The sequence below is a fragment of the Daphnia carinata genome, chromosome 9 (assembly GCF_022539665.2).
Source record: "Daphnia carinata strain CSIRO-1 chromosome 9, CSIRO_AGI_Dcar_HiC_V3, whole genome shotgun sequence".
NCBI lineage: Eukaryota > Metazoa > Arthropoda > Branchiopoda > Diplostraca > Daphniidae > Daphnia > Daphnia carinata.
Genome location: NC_081339.1, coordinates 2,671,864 through 2,697,962, shown reverse-complemented (window position 1 = coordinate 2,697,962; position 26,099 = coordinate 2,671,864). Strand labels below are relative to the sequence as shown.

Here is a 26,099-nt window from a genome sequence, read left to right as displayed (position 1 = left end):
GAACTCGCCTTCGTTCCCGGCACGACGAAGCAAAGGAATCCCTATAACAGGAACTGTCTTCCTTGTTAGCTGTGAATCAGAATTGGTTATTCGCTCGGCAATTACTATGCCTTCCATGCATCGCTAATTTAAAACGATGGCAAAAACAAAGCAGAACAAATGAGACGACTACGCGCTTTACGATATTTGAAAATAAATAAGTTTTAAAGGTTTACGTTGTGAGCAATCAATGCTTTATTCATGTAACCGGAATAGTTGTGCCGGTCCACTTGTCCGAAGCGTCCCCTTTCCACTCTCAAATAGGAAACTGGTTGCTGCCACCTTTGTAGTTCCGACTGTTTTAATGTCTCCAACAGAGGTCTAGAGAAAGGGATTAAACTTCAATCAATAAAGCATAGGGATCCCCATTGCGGCGAGGCATTTTAAGTCCCAGGCAAATCTCTTAAGTCTGTCAATGACTTCTCGGGTTAATGACCTAAGTTTCTGATCAAGCATTGACAACAGTGCCTCGGAGAATCTTTTAAAAGGCAGGTTTTTAGATGTGATCGATGTGGGCTGCTAATAAAGGCCAAGGCTATGTTAGCATTAGGATTGACAAAGGGCAATGTACGACGAACAATTCAGACTACGGAAATTGTGAGTGTGATGGCACCTGTGAATTCCGCAAAGATAAAAATTGGATGAGTTCAAAACGACCGAATGGAACCGGTCGCCTGTAAAATAGGGACGCATTCGTTTTAACCTACATAGTTTTTTTTAGAAAATTTCTTTAAAAAGCTGGTAATCTAAATAACGGACAGACGAGTCTAATTTTTGCAAAATTCACAACCGCGATAGAAAAATCGCCAAACAGGTTATCCTGGAAACCTTGTCTTTCCTTAACCAATTTCAGTTATACGCTTTTCATTTCCTATGATTGTTTTTCATTACGGTTATCCCCCCAGACCTCCTTTCTTTTTGATGCTACAGGTTGTATAAGATCAATTTTGGCAGCGCACTGCAAAAAGCATCGTAAAACGTACATGCTTACGACACACGTCCTTGAAACGGTTTTGCTCAATAAGTATAAGATATACATAGCTGATGCACTTGTACGACAACAGTGGTTAATGCCTCACCCAACGCAATAATGAATTTCCCGTACGACATCAAATAATCAAAGAGTATTACAATAGAAAACAATTTCGAGCAAGCATTCCCAGATGAACGTCGCGTGCACGCATCTGGAAGACATCATGCAATGTAGATGAGACAGCGTAAACTCTGCGAATTGATGCGCTTCTGTGGATGTGGTAATTACCACGTTTAAACGACCTTGTAGGCTGCAGTTAAATTCTCATAACGATGCCCTGGTTGTAAATTCCCCGATTAATTTGCGTGCATCTAAAACCATAGGGGTTTTTCCTAGTTCCGTTACGGTTAAATTATTCACGTTTGAACGATGATCTTTCACTTCAAACCCTCTTTTTTGCACATCAAAATAATCACGTGAAAAATTCGATAAATTAATAGGAGGTGGGATTACAATGTACCGATAATTTGGCATGCACATTGTTGCACACATTTCGGGTTTTCAGTCTATTTATTGCATTGCATCCATTTTCGTGTCGCCACCGTTTTCTCATTTTAGCTATGCAAATATTTTGGCTTGATGGTGCTACTTACAATATGTAAACGAGACATAACGGTGCTCCAAATCTTTTTTAGAATGCAGTTGGAATGCCTTCGAGAGGTGTTTTCCAATAAATATTAACAAGTTTAAAAATAGCACAGCTAAAAAATTGAGATTGGCTATATTCTTTCAACAGCGAACTTTCAATTTACCTATTTCGAACACGTTGACAAGTACGGAAATTATGGGACCAAGCCAAGCCAACAGCCACGCAAGTGACAACTTTCAGGTGTCCATTGTGTTAGGAGCTTTTGAAAAAAAGGACTGACAAGCGCCAAACAGCTGTGGCACATATTCTGACGTCCTGGCATATCGCTCACTTCTTTATTTCTCTACGAAATGCAGTCTAGCAAAAAATCGAAAAGGTCTGCAGCAAATACTCTGAAATGTGCACTTTCTCTGAAAACTGAAACAACTGTTGATAACGGATGTGCTCTCTATGGCCAAACGTGGTTGAAAATGGGCCATCATGATAATTTAAGTGGCTTTTTTCTCGCTGAACCGTAACATCGTTGAAGAGCGTAGTTCACTAGAAGAAGCACTGAAGTGTTTGATTCCTTTTATGTTGAACCATATTCGTCCAGAGCACTACATCTACTTTCACATTATTCTATTTGCAGAGTGACGTTCTCTCCAAAACAAAACCCCCTTTTTTATTTCTTCATAAAACACGTGATTTCGAACGAGAAGGTAAAAGTCAACTTCTGTTCGTCTTCTAAGAAATTTGTTCCCCAATTTATATAGTTAATTCATTGTAAAGCTGCTGTGTAATACATTTTCAATCGCTATATGTTACGTCCATTAAAAAATGCAACAGAATGTAGACGTATTTTTCGATGTATACACGGTATTTTTAAAACACACTAACTTCCTTTTTTATTTCCCTGTCTTAAAAAACAAATCCTGTTCTCCTACCTGTTTGACAACCGAATTGGTTTGCTCGTCTCCGCCCCTTGTATTTATTTTCAAAAAAAAAAAAAAAAAAAGTGGGGGGAACCACCTTAATGCGAGCGCTCCTTTTTACACACAGCCGCAGCGACGATGATCCAAATCTCTATGCAATATAAAAAGGAGGCTTGGGGGAAATTGCCAACACAGTCACGCGCTCAGGCTCCTACCTGACGGACGGGATTTTGGGTGGCTCTCTGCGACAGTGTACAGTTAGTTGCCAGCGGGTATTCTGGCAGTGCTCACCGGCCTACAGTCGCAGCTCTTCAATTTCAGCGCGCAATTACAACTATAAGCGTCCATCGCAGAAATCCATTAACGCTTTATAATCTTACGTGTCGCATTTGGCTTTTATTGAAATACTTCGTCCTTTAGGATGATGACAACACATTCCAAGTGCGTATATGGAATTCAGTTTTTAATTGGATAAAGAAACAGGTGGCATCAATTGTGAAGCTAAACTATCAAACTTAATCGCCAGACGATTCTTATCCAAAATAACTGAAAACAAACCTTAAAACACTGTGGTTCTTACGATCGCGATGAGAATTTCCCTGAGAGCTCTGAGTCTGAGAGGACGATGGATGCATTGGAATAGCTGGAAGGGATGGCTCTATCTGACCATATTTGTATTCATTTCGGGTCGTCTCCTCCTCAGTCACGGGATCACTATAACCTTGACTCCAAGTTTAGACAAAACAGATTCGATAATTGACGTTAATGCAAACAGCATTGGTCCGAAGACGCAGCATGGTGACCGCGGCTTGAAAATGGCTGTCACCGCGAGTACCTGGCCGAGTAGTCCATTTGCTGGAAGCGTCCCAAAAAGCCAAGAAGATGGTATCAGCAACCAGTTGCACGTTAGTGACGGATCTCCTTCGTCGTTTTCAGTCCCAGAAGAAAACAGAAATCAAGGAAATTGGATCACAGCGGGCACGTCGAAGGAGATCATTACGAATGACGAAAATAATGAGCCTAATCAACCGATACAGGAGGAAGTTAACTATGCTAGTCTGGAGTCGGAAAGAGAGCGAAGGTACTGGCTGCGATCTGAACGCATCAGACAAGTTTGTCGTAGCAGAGGCGTTGTCTCATACCCAACCGTCTACGCAACGGTCAGGAACGAGACCCGGCCAGTTCGTTCACCCAATTCTGTAAACCAGCCAGGTAAGAAAAGGACACAATCTATTTCCTACTCACGTGCTCAGTGCACATAGACAATTGGCAAGATCCCTTTTGAAAAAAACAAAAAGATATCTTGCCAACAGTTGCTTTACAATTTGATGTTTAAATCTGCCACTCAGACAGATTAATGCTCGTGTTGGTTTGAAAAATGTTTCTTCTATGAAAATCCTGTCGTTTGTTCAGTTCAGAGAAAAATAATAGTGGTAGATAGACACACCGTGAATAGACCGGTTGATTTTTATTTCATTGTAAGCAGGAGTTTTTTATTGCGTTGTCATATAGACCCGCATCTATAGCGCGCTGTGCATACATTTGGCTACATCATGTTTGCTGACGTGAGCGCTTGAATTGACACATTCAAAAAATGTTTTATTCATATTTTTAAGCCTTCTTAATTTAAAGCGCGGAAAATGTTCTGTTTTGCACGTTTGATTACTTGAATTGTGATGCAACAATTAGGGGAATGAGATTTATCAATTTGCATAATGCACGACTTTCTCTTCGAGTTCACACAGTTTTCGTTGTTCGGTAGATACTGCGAGGCTATACAATTGCCACTTGAGCGTGTGCACGTTTTTACGTAATTTCCTATAGTTCATCTTGTTCGACATGTTTGCTTTTTTCAATAGAAAAGACAGGTCTATTATTACAACCACTTTTCCCGCAGCAGTACCGCCTTTTTACCGCAAATTGCTCTTAACACCGACTCGCTCCCTTAACACATATTTGAACTCGTGTTCTGGGTTGGGTCATTCATGCAGATGACTCGTCATTTCCGTTCTCCATTATTTACTCGAACACACAGAAAAAAAAAGAAATTAGAATAAATTGCATGGGATGCGTTGAGACCGCGTTGAATGAAAACTGACATGATTTCAAAATAATTTTAATGACCGGTGAAAGTGTAGAAAAAAAATTGAATCTGTCATAGTGATTGATTTGTTTGACTATAAAGAGCCATAGTCTCGTGATTACACAGCTACACTTTTTGATGTATTAAAAGCCAGGAAGCTGAATCGTGAGTGAAACCGTAACTAAAAAAAAAAAAAAAAAAAAAAAATCAGATGTTACGGATGAAGTGCGTGACCGACTAATTTATTATGTAATCTCGTCAGGATTGTGAAATATATACACTTTTTTCGTCGCTTTCTGTTGCGGACAACAAAGATGACGTTGATTCACAAACCATTTCAGTGAAAGCGCAACAAAAGGTCTGCAGATTTTGGTCCATTGCAAAAGAAAGAAAAGAAATGACAGAACTACGAATAATAAAAACAAGTGGTGGTTAACTTGCTTGACGAATGATGCAAACAGAGTTTCTTTCAAAAATCTTGGTTTTCCGCAAAAAACTAATCCTCACCTTCATTTGTGTTGAAGAGCTTAACTTTACGATATGGTTTTATTTCTTTTTTTTCAAAACTTTCTTTAGTTTCTATGTATGAGGAGTTCCCCGTCACGTCTCATTTCGCCTTGGCGCCGACATTTCAAACCATGGGCTGCTTTCTCAACAAAGTGGCATCCTCGTCTCTGGTTTCGGCTTTCCTCTTGGTGCACGGATTCGGCCCAACTTTTACTAGTCCGCACAGTTTGACGTTTAACCTTCTTCCAAGGGTAATTCATACATCTTTTACGTAATTAATATCATAGTCCGTGAAGATAGCCATAACTTATTAGCTTTGTATAGGCTCACATGATCCTAAAAATTAAAGTCTTCCTAATGCAGCGCTTTAAATTTTTCGTATCCAGTGAGCATTATTGCGAACGCCTAAACATACTAGAATATTCTTACTTCCTGTTCATTCACTAATGACACTTGTTGGGCGTAAGGTTTCTCAATCTTTCAGCATAGCTATTCTTCGCTTCAGTAGAATAGCTGCGCTGGTTCTTATAATTAAGAGGTCATTGACAAACCACGTCAACCAGGACGGGCAATGTACGATAACAAACAGAGATTCAATCCAAAATTAACGGGCAATTGAACGAAGAGGGCGTCGATCGAAGGTTCGACCTTTCGTTATTTACCGCGTTCGTTGAGGTCGCATGATTTAAACTAATCTGAACTGTTAACAATGTAATAATGACGTCTTTGCTGGACAAGAAATTCAGCTTGTTTTATTTCTGTTTGCTCCTGTGTAGCCATTCGAACGTAGTCTATCCGAACGTATTAATAACATGGTTCATCGAATACTTTATTCAAGCCTCTACGTATACGAAACGAAGTTTGTTCATGCTCTGCTAATGCGTTGTGTATGCACAGCTAATGGTGTTGAACATTCCCAAGGACGAGCGCAGGACATTACGATCTATTACTAATGAACAGCGAAGTTCAAGTATGCACATTTTGCAGTACTATAACCGAAATCCACTGAAAATGCTAGTTTTATCATGTTAGGTAACAATTGTAGGTTAAAACATATGAGCTAGTAATTTACTATGCTTTGCCCCGTCCTATTTTTTGCGTTGCGTGTCGTATTTTTCTTGCGAAATATAGTCAATGAATGCACCTTCTTCTGACCGCAGATAAAAATATTTGTGTTTATTACATTAAGGACGCTGTAGTGTAACATCAGCACTTGTATCTTCTCACACCCTCAAAGTATCTAGAACAGATCCTGTGGTTAGGGTTGAACGCTCGATAAATAAAAGGTGGACAGGGTACATAACAAGTAAACAGGTATCGAACTTTGCGGCTGTCAGAGTAAACAGATACTATTTAAAAAATAAATAAACATATGCATCAATTTCTAAAGGCAAGTGCTCAAACCGACAAGCATAGAAAATAGTCACAAATCAAACAATCGAAACCAACTAGGCTGAGTCATGTTTGTAACGGGCAATCCTCTATTGGCGAACTCGAATTTCTTTGAAGTGTGACGAACCATAATCTTTAGTTGCCTAATTAATTGTACTTGCATAGTATTCTAGTTGCATATTCAAACTTATGTGTTACAATTCTATGACTGTCCAAAACGATTGGCAAAGAACCGTACGAGGATGACGCCATTACGTATTTCTAAACTAAGATAATGTTCATTTGATTCTTTGCAGTCGATTGCTGATTTCGAATTCGCCAATCAAACTTATTTCAAATTTATGTTCGTTCGGCATCCAATGGACCGAATGCTCTCCTGCTACCTTGATAAAATGGTGGAAAGTCCTCATTTCAGTCTTCCTGCGTTCCGCAGTTACGTTAAGCACAAAGCCCGTCTCATCATGGGAAAACGACGTAAGCTTCAACCGAGCAGCAGGCCCCATTATAAGCCTAGAGTTCGGAAGCTCTTGTCAGCGCACGGTGACACTCTGTCTTCGAATCGAGCTGATTCGCAAATTATTTACGGCCATCAAGTGGGAAATGACAAGACGACATTCGAAGCGGATGAAACAGAGACGCAGAAATTACACCGTTATGTCGGCCAACGTCGACGTCATGGCCCCGTTGACACATCCGACCAAATTGCGAACGTAGCCAACCCAGCTGCGAAAAACACAAGTGGAGTTAAACCGACGTTTGAAGAGTTTCTCGAGTTCGTCCTGGATACAGATTTGCTAGGTAAATATATAAGCGGACGTGGAACGTGCCTCACCCATCCGACATTCGAATTTGCCTTTAAAACATTTACATTTCCCTTTAGTATAATGAGAACGCTTTCTTTTGCTTTCGAATAGGTATAGGATACGATGCGCACTGGGTCCCGTTCCATCGTCATTGCAGCCCATGCAGCGGTGAGTTTTCTTTTTATTTGTTGAATTATTTACGAAATACCTAAAGGAATCACGTAACCGTCTTTGAACCAAATTGTTACCTTTTGGCTAAATTGTTCATTGAAGCGGAACATTCCTTCATATTTCTATAAGACGGCCAAAAAAAAAATATTATTAGAAACTATGAAGTGTTAGGATTTCATGCAACGTTGGTTTCATAAAGCAAAAAGGGATAACGGGATTCCAATGTAAAAATGTGCAAATCACACCTGCTCGTCTTTTATTTCTTCTTGGCTTGAAAAAGTACAGTCATTCGTGCGAATTGTGGAAGAGGCATAAATTTACGCTCTATTAATGACAAGTTCATTTGAAAAAAAAAAAATTCAATAATGCGTCAATGAGAAGAGCTAGGACTTCAAGTGACTGTGCTCGCGGTCGTGCATTCGTGACACGATCGCTTTCTTTTGAGGCTCTGTTTTTTTTTTGCTTCCTTTACCCCTGGAATCATGCTTTCATTCAAATCTTTTTTTCTGAATATGAATGTATAAACTATGTGTTAAATAACGTACCTGAGTTCCATTCAGAGCAAAACTCAGTGATTCCATCCTCTTTATTTATTCCTTTTCTTTTTCCTTTTTTCAGTACCTTATCACGTTATAGGCAAGCTGGAGACGGGAGCCGATGATTTCCAGGTATAGTTCAATCACTCAGCCTTTTTCATCACCAACCGCTTTTCTCAATGGTAGTACCCAGGTTCCATGGTTACGCAATCTAATGTCGCCTTTTCACGCTTGAATTCCGTTATTATTAACAGACTTTTAAAGCCCACCAGAGGGCTTTTTTAACAAAAATTCAAACCGTGAATAGAAGCATGTCATCAGACCTCATCAGACCTTTTTTTTTTTTTGTTTGGCAGTATATTTGGGACAAGACTGGATTGGGAACCCAAGTTCCAGTTCCGTGGATCAACCGAAACACGGCCCCATCAAAGGCCAAGATTGAGCTGGAAAAAAAGTATGTCTTCTCGCCTAATTAAGGGCACAACATTGTCTTCCGTTGACCCATATCAAATATCTAATGTGTTTGTGCAATATGTTTCCAGACACTATTCATCGCTGCCCAGGGAATTAATCATGCGTTTCTACGACGCCTTTCGGATGGATTTCGAGCTCTTTGATTACAGCATTAACGACATCCTTCTGAAAGCTGGATACGAAACTGTGTGATAAAAAATAACGAAAGCTCGACGAGCCATTGACGTGATAGAAGATGGCATTTTAAAAAACCTTTCTGGTTGAGGGATCCCGGTTGTTTGGTATAAAGTGTGAAAGGTGAACTGAAATTCTAGTTATTTCGTCCCGTCGTGTTGGCACATAACGTTGTTTCACCTCATAAATCATAAGCATTTCCGCACACAGTATGGCTGGCCACTTTCTTTGTAAATTGCGGTGCTGTAAAACGTCAACTTTCTTTATAAACAAGAGAGACAAAAAAACAAACAAACAAGCAATACTGTATCTACGCCTAATCTGAAAGCTTTCGCTCTGATCGTCGCCTAAAAAAAAAAAATATATAAATAAATTGAAATTATTTAGGTTACGGTTGCGCTTCCCGAAACAACGTCAAACCGTTAAATGAAACTCAAAGGGAGCGTGTAAAAATGATAGGGTTGCTTGAAACGCATTGGTGCTTTCGTATATATACCAACCCACCAAAGCTTTCTATTCAAAAATAGCGATTGTTCGTGTTTCCATGTTTCAGTGACCTTCTTTTTCAGTGCGTTTGTTCTTTGTTTGCTTGTTTTTGTCTTCCCAAAACAAGGAGGCCAGCAACGTCTATGTTCGCGACGGTTTGAAACAATATCTTGTGATTTTGAAATTTATGTTGCCATTTGGACTATTGCAGCGCTGCCATAAACCAAATTATATGCATTAAAAATTTACGTAAATCAATTAAGTATATTTTTACGTTTGGTTTTCCTTCCCTTGCCTCTTTCCTTGAATTTCTCTGAAAAATCGTTATCCCAAAACCTTTTTTTTTTTGCATAGGGTTACACGTCTAAACTCGTTTCCTTAATTAATGAAAAATATGCAGAAATTATGTTTTTCTTTCTCTTTTCGTGGTTTACCGCCGACCTTGGTGGTTTTCCATTTTTCTTACTTTACCTCTAGACGAATGGTCACCCACCTAACGGCTAGACTGTATCAATTTTTGTGAGGTTTTTTGGGTACAGTGTGTCAATAGACTCACGAATTACTGGAATCGTATCTATACGTGTCTGAAAACATCCGGTGCAGCTAAATATACAACAAAGCTAAGTACTTATTATATTGTGAATGTTAAAGGTGAATCCATTAGTGTGAGTTGCTTCATATTCCATTTCCAAGGGTTTGCAATTTGCAAGCTGCCCCTCCACCTGAATTACCCACAAACATACCTTGCTAATATTAGACAAAATTACAATGCAATTCGAGTGTTGGTATACAGAAAACGCTGTAGATTGTGCTTCAAATGTAACTTTCTAAGAATATCCATTCTTATTTCAGGAAAAAATGTACCGGCACCATTCGGCAAGAGTGACGAATCAAAACATGAAACTTAAAAGGTTGACTAAAAGCTCGTTTTGACGTTGTCACCTAACTTTTTGAAGCATTCACGTCATCGTTATTCATTAAAATGTAAAAAAATCTTTCTTAATAAGGCTAACAGAGTATAACTTGCCAAGTCATAGTGGAAATTTTAAAACCTGTGGCTGGAGAAATTACTAGTCTACTACGGATCCTAAAAAAAATAAACAGGCAGAGTAAACGGAGAATTTCCGGTAGTGTACCCAACTGCACATGATCGACATTTAAGAAAGTGCCGTTGGTCATCCGGGGTGTCGACTGGATATTGAGAAGTAAACGGGTAAAGGTCGTTGACTCGTAACGTCACCTTGTTACGTGTTAAAAAACAGTTTCAAAACGGCAGAAACGCCACATTGAAGTATGAATACAGTAATGTACGAATAATTTATTAGCTGATGAGTCTGCCTGCAACACAAAGGGATCAACCTTATTTATCATAAGTTATTGTGCACATCAATTTTCATGACCTATGCTCTTAAGTTTCAGTAGAACCCTTTGGAGTCTGTACCGTGCTATCTATACAGCTTGCAAAGCCGAAAAGACAAGGATTCGCACACTTTTGATGTACCGAATATGCTTTTATATCGATTCCATATTATCTCCAAGCAAAAATTTGAGGTAAAAAAGTATCAGCCTTTAAGCTGAAGGAATAATAAACATTAAAATTTTAATGAACATTAGAAAACTGGTAGTTGCGAAGCAGGCATTGCAGAGGATGATGGTCTTTCGTTATGTGAATGACTTCGGTACAACGTTATCGCTCGAACTGCTGGGGACAGAGAAAAGTCGGCTTAAATATGGCTAGAAAGCGGGCATTTTTAAAAATCGAATTTCCAGAAATATTGCATATGAAAAAATTACGTAAAGAAAAACTCAAATTCCAGCTATGGGTTCCTTATCTACATTGTTGTTGGCGGCATTATGAAATCATTTCAAGGCGACATGGTATCGAAATATTATTGCTAGCCATCGGCAAATGAAACTAAAGTGCATGCACTTTATTCACTACAATGTCAATGCCTTATCAATATTATGGGAGTGATAAAGAATGGCATTAAGGTCATAGGGGAATGTCTTCCCGAAGCAATGACCATCTCATTTACGTGTTTTTTTTTTTTACATAAATTGGCGATCTACGGAACTGTAGAAACGTTACGCGTTATCAACAAAGGCTTTTTAACCCTTCATTTAAAGCATTTTTTTTTTGTTCGTTTTACTCTTAAGAAGGCATAACATTGGACAAAGAAAACTATAGAGTAAAGAAGCACTATAATCCCATGAAATTTTCAATGGTTGAATCCACAATTCCAGAAACTTTGGAGAACCATCTTAAGAACTTAGTTATGAAGGGAAGTCTATGTCAATCCCTCTTTTGAAAGATTCAACATAAAGATCAAGACGGATGCATATTTTTTTAAACACATCTTTTCGTTTCAGCAACATTTTATTTTATTTTTCATAATTCACCTCCTGTCATATTTCCGAGAAGAATTATAGGGAGGAATCGTTGCGTGAAATATTCCGGAAATCTGCTGGACGTGCGTAATCCTTGAATCAAAGCAGAGTGTCAAGAAGGATCTGTCAATATGAATCGAACGTCGCATAAACCACAGCTTTTCCACTAATTCCTTTGGCGAAAAATGATTATTATAGTGTAACGCGTGACAAATACAAACACAGGTGGGATTCCGATGAAACAACTTTCCAGTAAAGACGGTTTCTTTTTTGGGTTTTCATCCCAGCATTATAAACTTATTCGTATTTTAACAATCGCTTCAAATCCGGTCGCCTTGAAGCACCGTTTCTCCAGTTAATTGTTAATAAAGTCGTTTGTTTATAGTACCTCATTTCATTTTTATGTGTGTTGAACCTGGCATTAATTAAGAAAAACTTCCAGCGTGCGTAAAACTTGAGACTACGGAATCTTTTTATGATAACCCGACACACCAAAAAGGCGATAATAAACTGAATCGATTTATACGCTGTTCATTGATATGAAAAGAAATGCGAAGTAGTAAATTGTGTTCGCTGTTCGGCGTTGAGGGAGGGCGCTCGGCGTTGGACTTTCATTTTCATGCGTCTGTGTGTTGTCATTTTGTAAGTATGGCAACTCTCAATTTGAAAGCATTCATCATTCTGAATAATGGCTAGCGCGGGGATCAAAGGAATCCCAACGGTTGCTAGCATTTTCAAATTAGATTAAAGTAAAAATATCTGACATTTAAAAAGTTTGAGTTTATGTAGTGACCATTATTCTAATTAATTTGTTGAAATGCCTGATGAAGATTCTTTGTCTGTCAACAGCCTTTTTGTTGAGCCACCCAAGCAACACAAGAGTTTCAGTCTGGTAAGTCTATCCCCATTCAAACACCTAATTTAATTTAAATAATATTTTGCGTTCTTCTTTTCATACAAAAGAGAAAACGGAAAAAAGATCAGGAAGACAACGCCAGCACACATTCTCTTAATTTGGGAGATGATGAAGGTCCTAGCAAGCGGAAAAAGCGGTTAGGCCGGGTAGCATCATTGGCAAATATTTTCACTTCTTCAGGAAAGCCCCTACAGAATGCCAAGCAAGCCCTTAAAAAATCAATTAGTGGAATGCTCCATCCTTCTGCCAAAGAGTCTGCACCTCCTCAAGAAAGCCAACAGTCACCTACTCCTTCTGTCATTTCCATTCCTTCTTCACCAGCATTGTTACGAACAAGGGGAAGCCTTGCTTCTCTAAGCAGACTATCAGTATAGAATCTTTTTATTCATTTCATGGATTGATTTAAAAAGATGTATATGAATTTTAGGGTTCCTCCAATCTCACACCTTACCGCCCACCAGCGTTGACACCCACCAAGCACAGAATCATCCACTTATGGAGCGAAACCTGGGGCAAAACAACAGCATTGTCACTAAACAATCAAGAATTAAAGAGACAAGAGGTATTGCAATTTGTTTTTCTCTTGGTGCACACATGTAACCATTTTGTGTTGTAGGCCATGTATGAACTATGGCATGGAGAGTGTGATCTGATAGAAGACATTTCAATGTTGCAACGTAATTATCATGACTCTTTGGTGCGCCTTGGGCTTATCAATCATAGTGAAGCTGAACAGATATTTGGAGGGATTCATTCTTTATTGCCTATTCATTCTGAACTTAAAGAAGAATTGACCAAAGCTAAAGGTCCTGATGGATCTGTTGAGTCTGTGGGAAATATACTCCTCAAATGGGTATGCACTGTCCTTGCACGTTCGTATTACCTAAACGTAACCGTGACTTTTCCCCCATTACAGGTCCCAAAACTAGAAATCTATGTAATCCATTGTGCTAACCAAATCCGAGCTAAAAGCGTTTTAGATGAAAAAAGGTCGTCTGATGCTCGCGTTGAGGATTTCTTCACACGTTGCTTGGAGTCCCCCTTTTCACGTCGTCTCGATGTGTGGAGTTACCTTGGTAATAATCTTCTAGTTTCAATTGTTGTTCTGTTTATTCATGTAAAATATTTGTCTCATTTCTAGATGTTCCAAGGTCGCGTCTAGTGAAATACCCTCTGCTGATTAAACAGATTCTCAAATTCACACCTGAGAGCCATGTTGACCATAAAGTGCTGGAACAAGTTCTCCGAATACTTACAAACATATTAGACCGGGTTGACAAATCAACAGGACTTGGGCGTTGCAAACATGTCATTGGACAAATTGATTTGTCTGAAGAAATGGGTCCTGTTTTAAGAAGAGCTACGACGCTCATTTGTGATGGACCCCTGAAAACAAGTCAAGGTTTAAAGTTGCAGTGTTTCCTTTTCGACAGTGGATTAGTCCTAACGAGAACCCTCTCCAACAATCGGCTGAGCTTATACAAGACGCCTTTTGAAGTGGGGCAGTTCAAAGTTATCGATTTGGGCACCAAAGTGGGCCGCAATAATTCATTCCTGCCCGGGTCTTCGGGTAGTGGACTTGGAACGAAACACGTTTTTAAAATCGAAGCAGGAAATGAAAGTGCTACATTAGTGACGTTCAACGAGCACAACAAGAAGCAATGGATGCTCGGCCTCCACCGAGTCATGGAAGAATGGCAGTCGTCGCACGCTCACACCAAAGAGACGAGCGATATTGACAGCCCTCGCAAGGCTCCGAAAATTAAGGCCAGCCTAAATATCCGGGGAGCAAATCGGCGTAATCTGTTACCACGCGGAAAGTTACAGGTGGTGAGTGCACCACACCTTCCCAGTCAGCCTGCTGGAGGACAAGCAATGTCTTCTCAGCCCGTCCGTTTCCTCCGATCCAAAGGTTCTATCTGTCTCAATCAAACCTTAAGCCCAGAAACACATCGAATTTGCACCCGTTCTTGCACCAGTTTGAGAAATTCAGCCCAATCTTAAATTTTTCTTTTTGCGTTTGCCTCTCAACAATCTTTGTCAACAGCGGCGTATCGCAAGATCCTTTTTGTACACTTACTCATTTTCAAATGAAATGAATACATCCTTCGTCTGTCAGTCAAAAATGTCCTTCCACCGAATGGTTTGTGTCCCTTTATGCTACCTGTCCATTATCTTCTGTCCTTTGTAATGTATCATTGACCACACGTCGAAAGACGCTTTTTTTTCCTTTCAGACGCGGAGATGCTAAATGAACACCGCACCGGAAACTGGCCAGCTTTTCTTCTTCTTTTAGAACTCACAATGGAATGGATTTACGTTACAGATCCTTAATCGCCGTGGTATTTGGAGGGCATTAGCGAAAGGAGGACGCTCTTGTGCCAGTGGAGATGATGGTGGTTATTTCTATAGCATTCCTCGTCGCATCCAAGAAGTAAATATTAGACAAGTCAAAATTCAATGTATAATTATTTTATTGTTTAAAATCTCCAGATTCTCTAGGTGTTGTCAATAAGATTCGCAACTAGTGAATCATTGTTGCAAAAACATTTGGCGATGAGGCAGTTGCAAAACACTTTCGATGGTGGATCGCGTTGACGCTTCTGTTTTTTTCATCATAAAATTTTGGGTTTCTCAGCCTGGTGAAAAATAATATAGAATGATTTCTGGTGAGAAAAAAAGTAATGACAATGACTGATGGAGGTAAGTAGAAAGGATTCCCATTTTGAAACAGACAACAAAACACGACACATCAAAGTACTAGCCCTCTGTAGATTCTTTCAGATAGCCTGGAAATTTGTATTTACAAAACTTGTTCATTGAAGCCCCGACAGAAAACGAGGACTTTACCTTTAGCTGGCTTGAAATAGAAACTGGTATTCTTTACTGCGAGTCATGTTGCTACTAAAATCAGACAACTGAGAGAGAAAAAAAATTGCTCTGCAGGTTTGGTTCTTTTGGAGGGCAAGGATTTTACAATGAAAGGAATTTTAAATTAAAAAATTAAACAAAGATACAAGATAACAAACAACATGGGGTATAAGATCTTCATAGCGTTGATTTTGAGCTGCACGTTCACAAGGACTTCAATTAAATAACAAATACAATTACTAACTAATTAAATGACAACAATATGGACAACCAAGCGGCGTAGGACAAGGTTTAAATTGTGCTGGAAAGTTTTTGGTAAGTTCGATCGTTATTTACCTTTGTGTACGACGAACGGTTAATATCTTCGTTTCCGTCTTTGTCAACTATTAAACTGTTTGAGTTGTTGCTGCCAAGACAGGGTGTGCTGTGTGACTGGATTCCGTACATAAAAGTCGCCAAGATGACTAATCCAGTCCCAAAAACGAACGTCAGATCCAGGTTCAAGTCATGGAGAACAACGTAAGAACAAAGGCAAGATAAAATTATGGAGACTGATGTTGCAAATCCCTTTAAAATATTGTCTAAAAAAGAAGACAGAAAATGTTTTTAGGAACACGGCATGAAACGTGAATTAATCGACCACAGACGCAATTCCTACCAGCATATTTGATCACGGCTGCTACAACTAGACCTCCCATTGCCTGTTAAGTTTTGTAAGAAGATAAGGCTTAGACGGAATCAACACCACTAAATTAGTTTGTAGTTAGTTAATACTTGGAGCATTATAACTAGCCAGACAACGGAAGTATATCCGTCAAAAAATCCACGTTGGGATACTTTGTCCCAATCATTTATAACGACTCCAGCGGTTCCAAATATTATTGAAAAAATACCTGAAAAGCGTAAACAAAATTTTAGGATAAATGCAATGATTTTAAATTATTTTTCTTTCTTTACCAAGCTGAATGTTTCGAATGATTACAGACGGTTGCGCACTTTCCTTTAAAAGTTTTTCATAGTAAACGCCAGCAAACCCACTTGATAAGGATGAAGCAACTACTGCTAACATACCAATCAAATGTTTGTGTGGGTTGATTGGAACTACACTAGCTTCTTTTTGCTTCCCATCAGAAGAAAACTAAAGTACAAGGAGTAATTAAAGAATCATCAATAAATTTTATAATAAAAATTCAGACCTGGACAAGTATCACACCACCCATCAAGACAATTAGGGCTAACCATTGAAATGCCTTGATTTCTTTCCTCAGAAGTAAAACTGAAAAGAAGGCTGTTGTCAAAATTTTCAACTGATAAGTGACCTGTATGGGTAAACCATTTTATAAGTAAGTTTATAGATTGCATAAAGCTGATCAACAATAAACAAGTACTTGAAAAGTTGCTGCATCCAGGGAAGACAGAGCTAATAGAATCAGATTATTTTGAATAGTATATAATGAGCTAGGAATGGCAAGTTTGGCAGTCTCTGATGGCTTGAAAATAACTTCAGATCCCAAAGTCTTTAAAAGCTGTTCTATAGAGCCTGATTTCTGAATAAGCAGAAGAATCAGGCAGAACATAAGCTTGATGAGTTCTGAAACAAGAACCAATGTGGTGGCAATATATAAATCTTTTGCTCCTTCTGTTTGTTTTCGTGAATAGCGCATTGCCAAAACTGTCAGAGTTGTCTGAAATGGAAGAAAATTGCATTTAATTTTCTAAGAATTAAATCAATAACATTTACCTGTAAAGTCAAGATGAATAAGCTAAAATATCTCAAGGTGTTTTGGCCCAACATAGTGTGTTTTTCCATGATTAAATGCTCTTCACATAATTTTGTCAAATCTGCTGAGCTGGCAATTGCAATGTTGAAGGCTTTTTGTTCCTTTTACTGTTTACTAGCCTAGGGGATATCTCAGTAACAATCTGACTATGTGCGTGTGTTTTTAAACCACGGTTGCAAGCTGTGCATCCCTGTTTTTCCGTTTGACAGCGAACACAATAATAGCAGAGGCCAAATTCCCGATGACAATGTCAGTAAAAGAGGGATATGGATATTGGAAATGTCCTTCTATTTCGCGGAAATTTGAATAAGGTTTGGCTACTTTTTTACTGATCTACCTTGCGGAAATATGGATGAAGTGAAACGACGATAAAATATTTAGAGGCCATGTTTAAAGTCACTGTCATGCAGCTTAATCCTAAATTCCAAATAATGCGAAGGCATAATCAAATTTGGTAGCGGAGCGCTTTGAACGTGTGCCGCTCAATTTGGAAAAAGCGGAATTCGTTGAGGGAGCGCTTATCGTTCTTGACGCCATCTACTAGTAAGAAAAGTAAATGTTTTTTGAAACTGCGATCGATGTTGCGAAAAAATTATGCAGACGACGCAAATTACATGTGGTGTTCAAACATATGGTTTGCAAGTGCTGGCAAATTTTAGTTTTTATCTCCAAATATCTGTGAATTCTGTCACAGTTATTCAATCTAGAAGTATCTTATTGTTTTGCAATAGTCTTGTGCTGTACATTGTTATAGGTGTGCGACAATTGTGTTGGGCTTCTATTCTCCGTTTTTCTACATTGGTGTACCGCATGGTAAGAAAGTGATATCACCAGGTGCGCTTTACAGAAGTAACATTTACTGCCGATATTCATTCCAACATGGCGCTTGAAATTCTTAAGTGTGGTGCTGATACTTTTCATATTCCCTACTTGAACGTCAAGAGCACAAATGGACAAGTCGTGTGCAACAGTCCTTGACTAATAATGGAACTATACTTGCGGATATAGCGATCTGTGTCCACTTACCCACGAATGTCTAAGTACTTTTATTTGACTTGGCAAGCTACTCGTCTTACACGGAAGGAAGTTTCAAGCTACAAATACGAGTATCCTAAAATTTGCAAAGAGATGTCGTGTAAAAACACGCTTTTTTTGTTGGCTCTTCGTGCTGTCAAAAAGAGCTGAATCAGCAGAAATTCGGAATGTTATTAAGGTAGTACTTGAACTTTTTTTTTTCTTTATAATTGGCCCTTAGTGACAGCAACGATTTAAAAAAAAAACGTGCGAAAACTATTCAGATTTCTTGTTAGATTGAACGAATGGTTAGTGGGACGTCGTTGAGGAAGGATAACAGGATATTGAGCTTAGTAGCCTAGACAACGCATGTGGTGTTAGTAATAAGTCGAATACGATGCACAAGTGTAATAAGCTTGTTCATTTGCTAATGGTGCCCAACCATTATGACTAGTGCTCGTGAATTTGCCCTGCCGTTCCCGATCCATACGGGTCACACCCATTCGGTCGCTATACACAAAAAGCCCACGGTAAATCGAATAAAAGACAATGGACTAATACTCTGATATTCTTGCGTGAACTCCTTTTTTTTTCTTTACATATTGCTATAGACTTGGACAAAGCGATCAGAAAAATGTTAACGTAAAAGCGACATTGTTGGACAGTATCGCTAAATCTCGTAATAATAAAACAAAACAAAAACTCGTATTTCTGTGCGGACAACATTATTGCTTTGAGCACGAAGCGGTTGGATTTTTGCACTTAGATTCGATCGGTTGCGCCGAGTGGTGGGAGGGGGCGAAGGTGATCTAGGACGCCGGGGAAAGACGGGAACAGTTAGCCATGATGTCGACTACATCGACCTGGGCCTTTGCCATTCAACTAGTGAACGCGGAACCGTACGCTTCTGTTCTAGCCAAGCCACCGTAATCCAGACAACTCCGTCGTTCATCATGCTGAAGCTCACTTTACTTTTCTTTGCAATCATCGTTCTGTTCGGACGGGCATATTCATGGGGCGGAAGATTCAATCGTTTCAGCCCTGAGATGCTTTCCAACATGGGCTACGGAGGTTATGGCAACAATCGTCATGCCCCTCAGGTAATTATTTTTGCATACCTTTCTGAAACGTAGGCTTTAATTCAAATAAGTTTAAATGATAGCTGATAGAGCTCCTCACATTGTTGTGTCTTTTATCGGCTTGATAAGGCGTTAAGAATGATGTATGTATCACATATTTCCACGATGTTTAAAAGAAGGCTGACTTAATTCACTAACATCTATTCGCATTAGAAGGCTGGTGAAAGACATAACCGTATAGTACACTAATCTCATAAAGAGCATGGTAACGATATAAATAAATATGGAGTGTGTAATAAATCACACTCTATGTCTTTCTTACGTGACACCTTTTCCTCGAGCGGTTAACTCCGGTAGTTAACTCCGGGAAAACCTTTATTATTTTTATCGTCATAATGCGTCTTGTTCTTTACAACAAGTCTTTTTTTTTAGATGTGGTTAAATGTATAGCTATAGGAAAAAAAACAACCTTAGTGTGTTGGGAAAACGGGAAAGGGCACGGCCTCGGAACAAAGAGTTGTAACGAAGCGTAAAGCGAGTAGATCGATGGAGAGACTCACGATTCTGAACGCTACGCACGCACATCCGAGTGCCGCCGTCCAAACCTGCAGTTTCTTTTTTTTTTTCTTCCTTTGCTGTCTGCAAATGCGAGGTAACCGAATGAAACATCAGAGAAATGTACGTTGCGACGTCAATAAAGGCATTTTGTTGAACACACGTCGTGGGACTACCGAACTGATTTAGCTGCGTCACTGCAATTTCGATCGCATCTTTGAGCAAACGATAAAGACGACTGGCATATGTAAGATGGAAAGATTGGCCTCATTTTTACACAGACGCATTAAATTACATGCAGTAGTCGTTATATTTACAGATTGTCGAGCAAACCGCTAATTTGTTCTTTTCTTTAAGTGTTAACTGAAATTTTTACCTCTTAGTTAAAATGACGTACTTCACGTGAATAGTATGTATACGTATGGCCGTATTACAAAAGAGTATTAACTGATGATTAATTAGGTAGTCATTATCTGTTGGCGGATGCTTTATAATCTTGTTATCTATACGATCCTTCATCAAATCAATTTTAAATTACCTAAAAATTGCTTTCCCATCACTTGCATTCGAACGTTTTCCCATATTTGAACGCTATGCGGAAGGCAGCTTTTGAAAGCAATTACTACGTTTGAAGTTGATGCGAAATTTAATTTTTAGCAAGTAATTTTCTTTTATTGAGTAAATATGTACGTTGCTAAAAAGCATGCAGAACGCGTAGCCTTCCGTTATCGGCACTCTATTGATCCGCACTCCTACCTCCGGAACGGGCGGGTGGATTCAAGGTAACCGTAGACTTGTTAGGAGTTCACCAGCAAGTTTGTATACATATTGAAAGCTTCTTGGTAAAAGTAAGTCAGTAAGAAGTTACTATAGCCATTGCACCTGTTCCGCATGATAGGGCTAGATTTTGAGCCGATACGTGCAGCGTATGGGCCATGTTAGAGAATAACTTTGCTTATGCATTCCATCTCGTTATATTTTCTCGACATGTTTACAGAACAAGTCATCCATACGTTCTGGTAAACGCATTTAATACTGAGGCTTGACGCGGAGGCCTGGGTTTATAATACCGCTCTTTGCTCTCGCCCTTTCTAAATCGCCGACTGATCGATAGAAAAAAAAAAGTATGTATCCTATAAATAACAAGCTGATGATCTAAAACTTTGGTCCGTGCAAAGGCACAGGTCAATAGTGTTGTAGAAGAAAACGGGTGGCGCAGGGAAGGCGCACAGCAAGTGGCTATAACGTTGGTTGCCTTCCGGCCGTGCCCTCAACAGATCTCCTCTATCGATTTGCTATTAAACCCGAGCACTGTCGGCTATATGGTTAGCGGTTTCTCACAAAATAATTTATGCGGTTTGTTGAAACGCCGACCGTTATGCCTATAAAACACGCCGAAAACAACTTAGATATTGTGTACGATGGTTTGGCTCGATGCTCATAAACGTCAATAAATGCATATAGGGCCTGCGTATGTCGTTCCATAAGAGCAATTACTGAAATAAGAGTTTCAAATAAAAACAAATTCTTCCCGTCTGCTGGCCCGTTTTTCTTATTCAAAAAGCTATTACAAGTTGATGGCCCACTTTTACTTCTAAATTTGTAATGACCAAACGCGTTTCTAATGGAATACCCGAATACGTCTGAATCGACTCAAAGGAAATGCCACCGACTGCGTAAAAATGAAATTTCACAGACTTTATGTCCGCCGTTTCTCGTGATCAAACATAGAGGTTTTAGAAATTGTATTGGACGGGTTGTCCCCAGTGTTGTACGCGAAAAGCCTCTATTGTGTTTTTCTTTGCTCTCGCAACGCAAAGAGTGCGATGAAAAGAAACATGATTCGATTTCACGAATATTCTAATGTGTATTCTTTTTTCAACGCAGCGTTTTCTTCCGTCGTCGTCGATGGATCTTCTGGAATCGATGCTTCAGAGCGAAGAGGATGAAGAGATCACTGAAGCAAGCAATAAAGGTGCGGCCAGCTGCTCCGGACGTCGCTGCTCAGCCAATGAACATTGCTGCCATGGAACCGTTTGCGTCGATCTCGATGGACGTAAGTCTAAGAAAAATTACATTTTCGCTATACGTAGCAAGTTGTATGTTTACGTAAGCTATATATGTAGGTGTAAGTGCATTGTTGAATAAGCTATGTAGCTACAATCGACGTCAATTGCCGGCCGGAACGCTGACTCTTGACATGCGTAGTACTTGACCAGCAAATGCCGCACGGCCGTCCTTTTATTTAACCAAGTCGCTGTCGTGACGTCAATTTGGACGTGCTCTCAATTACGTAGCGGACACAAAATAAAAAATGTACAGAGTAAATTGTGTATTTACTCTATACTGAGAGCTGCACAACGAGTTATTCTCCTACAGAATAACACTGGGCAAGCGCTCGTAAATATGTTGGGTTTTTTTTTCCACGGATGTGAACAGATGGAACTTCCCACGGTTCTAAGTATTGCCGGCGTGAAAAAAAAGAAAAGGTTACCATCCAATGCGTAGATGGAAACTGTGGCACTGACAGATTTCTCTGACGTGTTATACCAAAACTTGATTATTTTTGAAAAGTAACATTTACAACCCGTCACAAATGTGTACATCTTAAATAAATATACCCACTGGCTATAAAAATTTTTTTTATAGAAAAATATTGGATCAATACGAAATCTAAAAAAAAAAAACTTGAATGTTTAGCATCGGTCGGCACTTGCCTTCCACATCACGGTAGGCGTGAAGGATCGACATGCCATCACACCTCAGATTGCGATTTCGGTTTGCTATGCGTCGTGTCGGGCGCTGGAAAAACTTGCCAACAACCATCGGAAAACGTCAAACAATATAGTAAGTCTTAGTAAAAACATTTCAACGATTTAAGTTATTTTTTTTTCCTTTAAGGTAGGAGTAACTCTTGATTCTAATTTACAGACGAGGATTGTGCCCAAAGCAGCGAGTGTGACGTGTCAAAAGGTTTGTGCTGCCAATTACTTCGACGCCACCGGCAATCTCCACGTAAAGTAAGTTTTGATCAAACGTTCTCATCTGCATTCGCAATGTACAGGCACTTGGATGCGATGTTTCTTTTCGGTCCCTGGCTCTAGCTACTTCGCATCGGATAATGATGACGGATGTTAACAAGAGAAAATAAGTTTTTTTTTTCCTTTTAACTAACCCGGCTTTTCCATTTGCGTTTGTAAAAGTGTTGAAGCAAGGTGTCGAATCAAGAAAAAAAAAGGGAATAGCGCTCTGGATTTTCTTTCCGTAGTTTGGGGCTAGCTAGGAGATGGTTGTTGAGTTGTTACAGTATCGGCTAACGAAGCGTGAACATGCCCGGGAAAGCTACACGTCGAAACTGCGTGTACATAAAAAAGAAATAGACTTGTTACGTTGGTTTGCTGTTGCTAAAAACGAAACACGTCGTCATTATTAGTCTGAATTAAGAACGAGAGATGCTAATTTGGGTGGATGCAAGTGCTTAGAAGCCAGCTTTTTTTTAAAGACTATAATTCTTTCGGATAATAATCTAATCAGCTATAGTCTTAGTTTATTCGAACCCTGTGGGCTTTACGCTACGTGTATGTTATTACCGCTCGAATGCTCGTGCCAGACTCGTTGCCTAGGTGACCAACAAACGCAAAGGTTATCGACCAATCTAGAACTATTTTCATACGAAGCCATGTCGAACACCGAGGTATTACCTTTCTATTCAATCGTGCAGCGCAAATCTTCTACGCCTCTCTGCCATCCTCAGTTTCCTTAAATATTCTATTAGATATCATTTGCATATTTCATCTTCCGAGAAGTCTAGGGCTTGATTTTAGGCCACATATCGCCTATTGTTATCGTCTCAGCGAAGACCTGGGTTACGGAGGGAATTTTCGGCAACAGTCGGCAGCACGTCCGAATTCCCTAGTCCTTTGAAGTGTGACGTGAAGGTTTTCCTAAGTATAGTCATTAGCAATTTAATTGGCAGTCAGGCACAGTTGCAGGATTGCTTGGTTCTCCGGCGTATGAGATGTTGAACGAGAAAGGTCAGTTACTATAGCAACTTTGAGATTGGGGAAGATCAGTGGGGAACAAAAAAAATGGATTTCACCGAAAGGCTACCCCTGCGGGAAAAAGGGCGTAGTATCCAAACTTAACCTACGTGGGGATAGTAAAGCCGACGGTGACATCCAGATGTAGGCCTCTTTCTTCCGTCGGGTGGATTTTAGCTAGCTCAAATGGAAGCGGGATACAAATTGAATTCCGCCTTCACAAACCAATTGTACATCATGACGTCAAAAGGTGATGGATTCCAATTTGCATATCAATTTTGTACGTTATGTTTATCATTTGGAACGTCTTCCTTCGATTTTTGCCTTTCTCGCAGAGTGGTTCCATGACGTCAGTCTCTATGATACCGGCGCACAAGTAAGCCTGTTTCGTAATTGCAGAAGCACTCCAAGTCTCCAGCTTCCATCCCAAATGGAGCATACAATTCCCTTTGATCTACTTACCTGCGTTCTATACCATTAAATGTGGCCAGACTGTTCAGCGAGTAGTCTGTGACCCGCCATTTCGGAGAACTTTACGATCCGTAGCTTTGTTAAACAATGAATTCTACTTCTATCTCTGACATTTCCCGAACTAGTACATCCACATGGGGGAACGGATGGCGAGCTGTTGATAGAATATTTCACCACTTGTCTAACAACGACTGTCCGAAAGAACTTTGAGCTGCTAAAAACAAAAGTTGAAATGCCAACCGTCGCTTATCCTGTTTCCGAAACTTCACATTACCATAGATTCCTAAATTGGATTGTTGCATGCAAATACATAAAAAAAGTCCTCTAAGGGGTTTTTAATTATCAACAGGAGAGCCATGATCCATGATGAAATGCTAAACTTGTATGATAAAGTGAACTTGCGAAGTGTATTGCTGTATTACTAATTAATTTGTTGTTGTTTAATGTTTTTTCGCATTATATTTTGAAATACTTTCAGGCATGCAGCTACTTTCGTGACCCACTAGTTTGCATCGGAGCTGTTTCCGTCGATTCGGTCAAGGAACAAATCCAACACACGGCGAATGAGAAACGCTTAACTGACCGCGCAGCCAATTATTCCCGCAAGTAGATCGCGTGCTGGATCGTCCAAATGAAAAATGGATCTCATTCATTTACACTGAAAACGTCTACGTAACAGACTTAACGCAGAAATTGATTTTTGGGATCTGTCTGCGAATTCTTGCATGTTTTTTCCACGGAATACTTTTTGAAATATTTATTTGATTTTTGTTTGTTGTTTTTGTTTTTCAATGGCCACGTCAACTTATGTATTTTTGACGTTCTTCATCTAGTAGTGCTTTTCAACACTACACTTTTGAATCACTTATTTTCATCTAGTTGTCATATTGCAACCATAGCGTCCATCGGAAAGAGAACTCAAGAAAAGAACAATAGGTGACAACAATTTTCTAAATTGTTTTATCTCCAGTTTTATTCAACATCAAAACATGTCCTTTGACCTGGTCATGTTTTCATTGTTAATGGCAATACCCTTTTTCTTTTTTCTTTCGTTTTTTTGCGATTTCCGACACTATCAATGAATGTACTAAAGGTTTTCCTACGCTACACTCACTATACTATATCCATGGTGTTAAGTGTGTTTCATAAACTACAAGCGTAGGTGACCGATATTTATCAGCAGCTTTCAGTGTAAATTAATTGTCATTTTTTCTTTAAAATTGTATTTCTTTACTAATTGTTTTCAGGACGTGTACGTCACGATTGGGAAATATATACTACATAACTGTTCAGGTTATCTTTCCTCAATTTCGTAAGTACGATATGAGTAACTTGCGTGAATGCTGAGCAAACATTCATCATTAATCATTTCCTGTTGGCATGTAGTCGTAGCCCTATAGGGGTGGGTTAGCAGGACAGGGAACCGGAAGGAAACGGTGTCGTCACTCCACTGGAATAAAGTTGTCTGTTCTGTGTATCTGTACTCAAAATTGAATACGGATTCGGGGAAAAATTGCTATTTTTTTTTTATTAAGTTAATCGTTTTTGAAATACACCGAATATTTTAACGTAATAGCGCGCCAGTACGCTACAGCGCTCGCGCGATACAGCAGCAATAGTCGATGTATTTCAAAAACGATTAGCTTAATGGAAAACATAGCAATTTTCCCGGAATCAGCATTCAATTTTGAGTATATTCTGTGATACTCAACCAATTTCGATGAGTGTCAGTTTTAGTAGAAAAATTTTTTAAGCCCGGCTAAATAAGTACGACTAAATAAGC

At 39.4% G+C, this 26,099-nt stretch overlaps 4 protein-coding genes across 6 annotated transcripts; 3 read left to right on the top strand and 1 right to left on the bottom strand.

Moving 5' to 3' along the window:
- The first annotated feature begins 3,000 nt into the window (after positions 1-3,000).
- LOC130688394 (uncharacterized) lies at positions 3,001-9,009 on the top strand. The gene is made up of 7 exons (XM_057511372.2): positions 3,001-3,787; positions 5,235-5,416; positions 6,854-7,355; positions 7,472-7,528; positions 8,150-8,199; positions 8,424-8,521; positions 8,610-9,009. The coding sequence occupies exons 1-7, from the start codon at positions 3,163-3,165 to the stop codon at positions 8,731-8,733; spliced, it is 1,638 nt and encodes a 545-aa protein (XP_057367355.1). The 5' UTR covers positions 3,001-3,162; the 3' UTR covers positions 8,734-9,009.
- Positions 9,010-12,227: 3,218 nt separating this feature from the next.
- LOC130688391 (rho guanine nucleotide exchange factor 3-like) lies at positions 12,228-14,631 on the top strand. The gene is made up of 6 exons (XM_057511368.2): positions 12,228-12,481; positions 12,553-12,873; positions 12,933-13,067; positions 13,122-13,358; positions 13,422-13,581; positions 13,647-14,631. Exons 1-6 carry the CDS (start codon positions 12,407-12,409, stop codon positions 14,507-14,509), a joined length of 1,791 nt encoding a protein of 596 aa, XP_057367351.1. The 5' UTR covers positions 12,228-12,406; the 3' UTR covers positions 14,510-14,631.
- Positions 14,632-14,961: 330 nt separating this feature from the next.
- On the bottom strand, positions 14,962-25,969 carry LOC130688403 (UDP-N-acetylglucosamine transporter-like). Of its 3 annotated transcripts, none has more exons than XM_057511387.2 (8): positions 17,118-17,335; positions 16,765-17,061; positions 16,573-16,695; positions 16,334-16,514; positions 16,151-16,269; positions 16,035-16,077; positions 15,713-15,957; positions 14,962-15,144 (listed from the first exon to the last, which is right to left on the bottom strand). In XM_057511387.2, the coding sequence occupies exons 1-8, from the start codon at positions 17,184-17,186 to the stop codon at positions 15,121-15,123; spliced, it is 1,101 nt and encodes a 366-aa protein (XP_057367370.1). In that variant the 5' UTR covers positions 17,187-17,335; the 3' UTR covers positions 14,962-15,120. The 3 variants fall into 3 exon arrangements, with proteins under 3 accessions (XP_057367370.1, XP_057367369.1, XP_057367367.1); XM_057511386.2 differs by lacking the exon at positions 14,962-15,144 and adding an exon at positions 25,960-25,969 and having other exon boundaries at positions 15,281-15,957; positions 17,118-17,188; XM_057511384.2 differs by lacking the exon at positions 14,962-15,144 and having other exon boundaries at positions 15,281-15,957; positions 17,118-17,333.
- LOC130688414 (ITG-like peptide) lies at positions 18,909-25,606 on the top strand. Its single transcript, XM_057511400.2, has 5 exons — positions 18,909-19,271; positions 21,693-21,861; positions 22,506-22,652; positions 22,737-22,825; positions 24,795-25,606. Exons 1-5 carry the CDS (start codon positions 19,125-19,127, stop codon positions 24,924-24,926), a joined length of 684 nt encoding a protein of 227 aa, XP_057367383.1. The 5' UTR covers positions 18,909-19,124; the 3' UTR covers positions 24,927-25,606.
- Positions 25,970-26,099: the final 130 nt, after the last annotated feature.

Bases quoted from the DNA above. Each gene is read 5' to 3' on its own strand.
- LOC130688391 (XM_057511368.2), top strand. From the start codon at position 12,407: ATGCCTGATGAAGATTCTTTGTCTGTCAACAGCCTTTTTGTTGAGCCA. The intron at 13,359-13,421 runs GTATGCACTGTC...CCCCCATTACAG, and splicing joins GAAATATACTCCTCAAATGG to GTCCCAAAACTAGAAATCTA. The intron at 13,582-13,646 runs GTAATAATCTTC...TCTCATTTCTAG, and splicing joins CGATGTGTGGAGTTACCTTG to ATGTTCCAAGGTCGCGTCTA.
- LOC130688394 (XM_057511372.2), top strand. From the start codon at position 3,163: ATGAGAATTTCCCTGAGAGCTCTGAGTCTGAGAGGACGATGGATGCAT. The intron at 3,788-5,234 runs GTAAGAAAAGGA...AACTTTCTTTAG, and splicing joins CAATTCTGTAAACCAGCCAG to TTTCTATGTATGAGGAGTTC. The intron at 5,417-6,853 runs GTAATTCATACA...GATTCTTTGCAG, and splicing joins CGTTTAACCTTCTTCCAAGG to TCGATTGCTGATTTCGAATT.
- LOC130688414 (XM_057511400.2), top strand. From the start codon at position 19,125: ATGCTGAAGCTCACTTTACTTTTCTTTGCAATCATCGTTCTGTTCGGA. The intron at 19,272-21,692 runs GTAATTATTTTT...TTTTCAACGCAG, and splicing joins ACAATCGTCATGCCCCTCAG to CGTTTTCTTCCGTCGTCGTC. The intron at 22,826-24,794 runs GTAAGTTTTGAT...AAATACTTTCAG, and splicing joins ACCGGCAATCTCCACGTAAA to GCATGCAGCTACTTTCGTGA.
- LOC130688403 (XM_057511386.2), bottom strand. From the start codon at position 17,186: ATGGAAAAACACACTATGTTGGGCCAAAACACCTTGAGATATTTTAGC. The intron at 17,062-17,117 runs GTAAATGTTATT...CTTCCATTTCAG, and splicing joins TATTCATCTTGACTTTACAG to ACAACTCTGACAGTTTTGGC. The intron at 15,958-16,034 runs GTAGGAATTGCG...CTTCTTTTTTAG, and splicing joins AGCCGTGATCAAATATGCTG to ACAATATTTTAAAGGGATTT.